At 45.8% G+C, this 7,283-nt stretch overlaps 1 protein-coding gene across 1 annotated transcript; it reads right to left on the minus strand.

The window, feature by feature from the left end:
• Positions 1-4,961: 4,961 nt before the first annotated feature.
• LOC133921893 (NAC domain-containing protein 92-like) lies at positions 4,962-6,995 on the minus strand. Its single transcript, XM_062366977.1, has 4 exons — positions 6,899-6,995; positions 6,323-6,594; positions 5,940-6,244; positions 4,962-5,818 (listed from the first exon to the last, which is right to left on the minus strand). The coding sequence occupies exons 2-4, from the start codon at positions 6,513-6,515 to the stop codon at positions 5,234-5,236; spliced, it is 1,083 nt and encodes a 360-aa protein (XP_062222961.1). The 5' UTR covers positions 6,516-6,594; positions 6,899-6,995; the 3' UTR covers positions 4,962-5,233.
• Between the last annotated feature and the right edge of the window lie 288 nt (positions 6,996-7,283).

The raw sequence follows: 7,283 nt of genomic DNA on the forward strand, positions 1-7,283 counted from the left end.
AAACAGCTAGCACTGCCAGCAGAGCAGTAAAACTAAGACATGAGCCTTCCCTAAAAAGCAATCATGAACGTATCGTGCAAATTGCAACCGTAAAATTGTCCAAACTTAAATGCATCATGCAAGCTGGTCCAAACAGATCCATCACCTATCTATCAAGGCCAAGTTGGAGTGCTACACACTAGGTCTTAATAAAAATGAAACTACGCACAAAACGTCATTTGCTGACCTGGGAATTAAATGACCTTTTGCACCAGGAATGCACGGCAAAGGCCCCATTCTGTTTGCTAATCACTCTATACTGCCAGTACTCCGTACTACTATTACTAAATCCTCGCATGTGTCCACATGTACATAATCCTCAAGACTAGACGCGTGATTAGGTGAATAAACATGATGCGAATCGAGCTGAGTTCACATGCTGAGCTGAACGCCAATCAAGCTATTAATGCTGCGTTGGCGAATCTATAACGGTGAGGAAACAAGTTGAGATGTATTTTGATTTATTTTATATGATAAGTGATTGGCTCGTTTATGCGATTTTTATTAGTTAACATAGGCATGGTTATATACTATAATGTTGATTTTATCTAACCAAAATTTAAAAAAATAGAGTTTGTATCGTTGTCTCGGTGTATAAAGCTTACACTCATCGGATAGTCCGAAGTGAGGGTTTTTGATCTTACTGGATAGTTCGGTACGTGGTAGATGTGAGCATCGGAGATTTTCAGCGTAGAGACAGAGAAAAATTCATTCATCGGAAGGTCCAGTGTGGGTGAGAGTGTGCACCGGACTAATTTTTTCAGAGAATTGTGCAAATATGAAAGTCTGGTATGGTAGCTCATCGGATGGTCCGGTGTGTATATAGGTGATCATTGGAGGCTTCACAGGATAAAAGATTTTCAGAGAGCTTGGAAAACTAAGTTTCAATGATAATATATTCACCAGATTGTCTGGTATTGAGATTTTATGATCACCGGACTAATTTTTTTAGAGAGGAATGCAAACTAGGTTTCAGTGGAGTTATACTCACCGGATGGTTTGATGTTGCACTGGTGTGAATGCCGGACCATCCGATGATCATATTTTTGTTACGCCCGATCTTTTTCAACTTGATTTCGATTTGGACTAACATATGATGATGTTATATGGTTCTGGAGATACATGTTTGCTAGTCTCATAGTGTGCAGGTGATAGATGCAATTTGACGGTCGACGGCGAGTGATCAGGGCTAAGCAGGGTGCTTGATGCCGAACGATCAATGAGGCTGGGTGGAGTCAAGGATGATCTCAGTGGTATACGTGGAGGTCAAGAAAGGCAAGAGATGAAGATTGATGAATATGGTGTGTTGACAAAGTCAAGCGAAGGGGATGCCGGTATAAGTGACAAGGCGGTCCTAGAAATCGGGAGCGGGAGAGACCTGCCGACGGTTAAGATCGCAAGATGGAGAACACGCGTTAATATTGGAAGACTTGCTTGAGGTCAAAGCAAGCAGTTGTGAGTCACACCTTAAGAAGTGTGCGAGTCAGCTTCCCGGTTTGGTCATAAAACCACGGGGCGAATGGAGTGCATGTGGCATCATCATGAAACTTGTGTCGAGATGAATCTAAGTCGTGAAGGCGTCTCAATCATCCAATGGATGGAGGAGAAAACGAACCAAAATACCTCTGATGGTAGGTATGAATATGCTACAAGAGAGGGGTATTTTGGTAATAATCAAGCAAACTTGTGGGTCAAATTTCCTATGCTATAAATAGAGGGGGTATGACTGGTTTGGAAGGTGCCTCCTTGAGCTATCCATATGAGAGCCTTATGCTAAGGGTTTTAGAGAAGAAGTAGATAAGTGCTTAGCTTATATAACATATGAGAGTTTTAAAATATAAATCTTAGTAATCCACTTAAAATAAAGTTGATCTTTTTGAGTAATAAAGTTTAAGTTTTTGCATATGCTTAAATTCCTCTCCTTCTAGTTTTCTTTAATTGGTTCTCTTGCAAGTTTGCAAGTTCTTGGTGTTTTGTTATTGTTTTTCATTTTTCTTTTTAAGTTGAAATTTCATCACTTAAAAAGTTGTTTTTTTTAAGTTAAAGACATAGAATTCACATACACATACATATGTGATAGGTCTTGAATTCTCTTACCTCTACACCATCATTTTGGAGAGTTTACTTACTCGATGATCTTGTCTCTGTTTTATCCATCTTCAAAGTTACGAGCTTTTGAGTACAAAGACATATGGAATAGTTTTGAATGAAACCTATAGTTCATATTTCATCCGTGAAGTCATATTACTTTGAAACATTTTATTTTAATTTGTCTCTCTGAGTATTTTACTTTCACTTAAAGTTTAAGATACGTTGAGTGATTAAAAATAGGAGAAAATTATCTATTTCATAAGAAATTATTAATACAACTATTTACTTCTTTAATCGACATTTTATCCTACAAATCCCATCTTAACCATCTGCCTGACTCTATTCTAAGCTCCATTTGCAGCATCCAGGACAGTGTGCGAGGATGAAAACTGAAAAACTATCTGCCTGACTCTATTCTAAGCTCCATTTGCAGCATCCAGAACAGTGTGCGAGGGTGAAAACTGAAAAGGCTCTCCATTGCCCATGCGCCAAGCATGGGGTAACATGCCAAATGAGTCAATGGCGTCGTAGAGGCTGGCCCATCGGAAAGCCAGGAAGTGCCACGTCAGGGGGCATGTGCGCCCCCGCTGAACGACGCTGGCCGACTCCAGAGGCGAGGCAGCGGCTCAGGGCGCGACGTCATGAGTAGACGGAGTACAGTACAAGCTCTTGGGCGTCGGTGTGCCAACTGCCAAGACCCGAGCTAAACGTAAGCATTGGCCCAGGCTACGGCGCCAACTTCTGCGCCATACCATTCAACTATGGTGCCAAATCTTATAGCGTCGTATTAACTTAAGCTTACAACATACTTTCTAGTAGTAAAGGAGTGCCTGAGCAAAGCCATATCATGAAACACTTAAATAAAGCACATCTCTTCAATACAAGTATATTTCTGTAGATATTTAATTAAGTGCTTGATACACTTATTGGTGGTTATTAAATGTGCAAGCACTTACCAAGCATTGATACTTAGCGAAACACCGATGCTATAAAATAAACACCGTACTAATTCTATGTGACAATAAAAACCGGGTTTTTTTTAAGCATCTCCCCTGGAGATGATCTAACCAGCCAAACTTTTTAGAAGATGGAATGAAATTATCCAGCCTCTGCAAGTGGCCAAACCCATATCTAGCAAATAAAAGATCGAGCAAAACCACGGATCAAATACATGCTCCATGTCCCATCCATGCCACACCAATTCCATTCCCCTGTCCTTTTTCACTCCAATCTTTTGCAATATTCTTTCAGTACGCATCTCGTGTTTGTCCTGAGCTACTTTGGTGAGATCTAGAGGCGTCTCCTGCCTGTGGCAATATTCCTTTTCCTGTGACCGTCTTCTATAATTGTCAAGATCTAGAACGCCCATAGATTTGCGCCACTTTGGCCTCTAGAAGGGTACAAAACATTTATATAGAGGGGATGAAGTGTTTCCTATAGGCTATGAGGGTATAATCTCACACACCAAAATTGGATGGCTGGATGCTCATTTTGTCAACTTGGGGTTCATTTTTAGGCTGTTTGGTTTGAGGAATGAGTTGATGATGGATAATCCGATCCTAGAAACTAACTTAACTCATTTGTTTGATTTGAGAAATAGAATAAGTTGGTCTATCATCATCTCATTTCTCATAAGCGCTTAGTGTAAACACGAGGAATGGTATCATCCCACCAAATTTCATTGAATGATCTCATGATAAACAGCCTCTTATAAGATAGTGATCCTGAACCAAACATCTTATTTGTTCCAAAAACCTATTGAAATATAGTAGATTTTATCTTGCAATTTCACACCTGGCATCAATCGGTCTGGTGATTTTTCTAACGCGAAATCATCCTCAACATATTCCCCAGTAAATCAGCCATAGGCGACATCAGCTTCAAATCTCAATCATGAACAAACAATAAAGATGTGAATGCAATCGATCTGCCAGTATAATCTGCGTGTACACACGGTAGACTTGCTGGATGTACACTACTCTACAAACACAAAAACTCTTGTTAAGCCCTCTGCGTCTTTATCTAAAACTCCAAATCGACAAGTGGGAATATAATTGGAGGCCATTTAAGAACCAAGATGTCCAAAGATACGAGACGGATTAAAGGAAACGAAGAGATATGCTAAGATATTAGCCCTGCCTTGATACGGGCCAAGGCTAAACGAACCGAGGACCTTGAAGGCGACGCACCTGTCCTCGCACGATTCGCTCATGGGCGCAGAGATTTCTTTTAGCAGCTCGTGTTCAGCTGGAGCCCATCAGTCCGTGTTGGACTGAAAACAACATGAGCTTTTGTGGGTGGATGGATGGGTGATAGGCACCACCCATGGACAAAACGGATGACATGGGGATCTGATCTCCACGGGCTCCACTCCCTGCATCAGGGACGCGCTGCGTGCTGGACGGGCGCTTCCCTCCGTGGTGACCGGTGCTAGCTGCAGCAGTGGTGCTTCTGCATGTTCCGATTGATTTGCCTGGAAATTGCTGAACAGCTTGCATGAGCCTCCTTGTTTTTTTGCCCATAGATCAGAGTCTCCAAAGGTAATGGAACCCGGCATCTTGTTGCAAATGCTGGCTAGATGGGGTGCACTGGGTTATGGGACAAAAGGCAGCAAAGGGGATGGGGTTGAAAGCTCAGCCACCACCAAACCGTGCCAGGGGTTTAATGCTAGATTAGCCTAGCACAACGATAAGTCAAGCTTTTAGGTTCAGGATGAGACCCCTTCCCTCTCTGTCTCTTTCAACGACTGAAGCACTAGCCAGAAAGGCTAGCTGAAATGGTGCAATATTTTGAACTTGAAGCATGTAAAAAATGCTGGAGTTCTACAAGAGAAATGCAATATCCGCATAATTACTATATTGATCTAAATAGGACATTCATGACTAAAAGATGCTGCAGTTCTTACAGGATTACCACGGAATTCCCGTGTTCCAAATGACCCAATTACAGTGGTAACAGTAAACCAAATCTAGAGTCTACTATACAAGCAAACTTTGCTCACGATATTTTTCTTTCGTGTAACAGTATTCAACAGTACAATACAAATCTCTTTTCCAATCCGGTGACTAGTACTAATGCAAATTTAATGACCGCACAAGAGGTTTCAGTAGCCCCAAAGGGAGGCCTCGTGATCCATGTGTTTTTCCCGCGACGATATCTCGGCGGGGTTCACCTCCGAGGTGAGGCCGGTGTCATGCGATGCGCCGCTCAGCCTCTCCCTCTCGCCGGCCAGCTTGCTGTACCACCCGCCGCCCTCCTTCAGGAGCTCGTACACCATGCCGCCCGCGGCGCCGTCGTAGTGCATCTGCATGCTCGCCAAGAACGGCGAGGCTGTGGCCATGGCGAGGTGGTCCGCGGCGACGGCGCCCTGTGCCGCGCTGGCCGCCGCGGGTGCAGAGGGGGGGAGGAAGGGTGGGTTCAGGAACTGGCCCTCCAGAGAGTTGGAGAAGCAGGTCACGTGTGGCGCCTGTGGCGGCAGCTCGATGGACGCCGACGCCGCCGAGAATGAGGTGGCGCCACCGCCGCCGTACACGTCCATCAGCGGAGGCAGCACGCGCGCGGCAAAGTCGTCCGCCATGGACATGGAGGGTCCTACGTCCGCCATTCCCATGCACGCGCCTGATCTCTTGCCGGCCACTGATGGCGGCTCGATGCTCTTCTTGAACACCCTGCACAGCACCCACTCGTCCTGCGCGCGCGGGCGCACAAGCATCAAAGAAACAGCAGTTAGATCGATCCACGCGACACATGCTAGAACCTGTGGAGCTAAGCGATCTGTACATGCATGAGTCATAATTTACTAGTACTACCTTGGATGTGGCAGACTCGATCGAGGCGAGGTTGTTGCTGCTGCAGGCGGCCGTGGCGTGCTTGCTCTCGAGGCGGTACTCGTGCATGACCCAGCCGGTCTTGCCGCCCCTAGGGGCCCTTCCCGTGTAGAAGACGAGCGTTTTCTTCATGCCGACGAGGGCCTTGCCCCTGAAGATCTCCCTGTCCTTGCCCGTGGCCTTCCAATACCCGGACTTTGTGGCGCGGTTCGTCCTCAGCCCCGTCGGGTACTTGCGGTCCTTCACGCAGAAGAAGTACCACTCCTTCTCCCCCATCGTCGCCCGAGCTGCATACACGTTTTACTTGTTCACAACAAAATATGAATTAATGAACTTTATAGATAGCGTCCGTTCGGGTTACTTACATGGCAGGTCCCATGGCTCGCACTTGTTGAGGTCGGCCTCGCCGACGGCGCGGGAGGCGAAGCAGGGGTCGGTGGCCTTCCTGGCGAGGTAGTGCGTGATGAGTTCCTCGTCGGTGGGGTGGAACCGGAAGCCCGGAGGCAGCTCCATGGCCTGCTGGTGGTGGTGGTGGTGGTGGTGCACGTCGTGCTCCATCTCCAGCCTGGCCAGTGAGCTAGCCAAGGTTGCCGGCCTTAATCAAACCCGGTCTCGTGATCACAGCTTGTAACCAAACCTGAGATACATAAACACACAACTGGTAATCGTCAGCATTAGCAAGGACTTGACGAAGATTGATAGTACAAGATAGCAACGCAAAATTAAATGTGGACCTAGTCACCTAGCTAGCAAAAACTTCAATTATTAACCAAATTAAACAAGCAGGAAATGGGTGCAAGAAAATGCTGGATGCAGGTACATGGCGAGCACATAAAGAAATAAAGAATCAGGCAACAAGCCAACAGCAACAGCACGTAGCATCAGAATATTGCGAGCATTGAGGACGGGCGATCTAGAGGAAGGAGGAGGAGGAGGCAAACCTTTTGGGTTTGCGGATTTTTTCAGGGGAATGGAGTTGTTAAGGGGAAATTAAAAGTTGGGAGGGAGACGGTGGCCTTATATACTGCGAGAGGAGACGGGTGCCGGGTCCCGTGGTTTTACAAGGAAAGAGACGTGGTGGTGAAGGAACAACACGGTGGTGCACGGTGGCCGGCTGTCTGGGGAATGGTTCTCCCTGTTAACCTTTTGACTTTGATGGCCATGGAGACATGAAGTGGTTACTCTCACCCATCGACCAAGTTCGTGATCAAATCGGATGTTCTGGACCGTATATTCGATCATGATGGGATAGTGACACAATGCTTGACACACGCAGGTGATCTAAAGGTGAGTGTTATTTCCGACCACTTTAGATATGGGCTCGGG

This window comes from Phragmites australis, chromosome 6 (genome assembly GCF_958298935.1).
Source record: "Phragmites australis chromosome 6, lpPhrAust1.1, whole genome shotgun sequence".
NCBI classification, from domain to species: Eukaryota; Viridiplantae; Streptophyta; class Magnoliopsida; order Poales; family Poaceae; genus Phragmites; species Phragmites australis.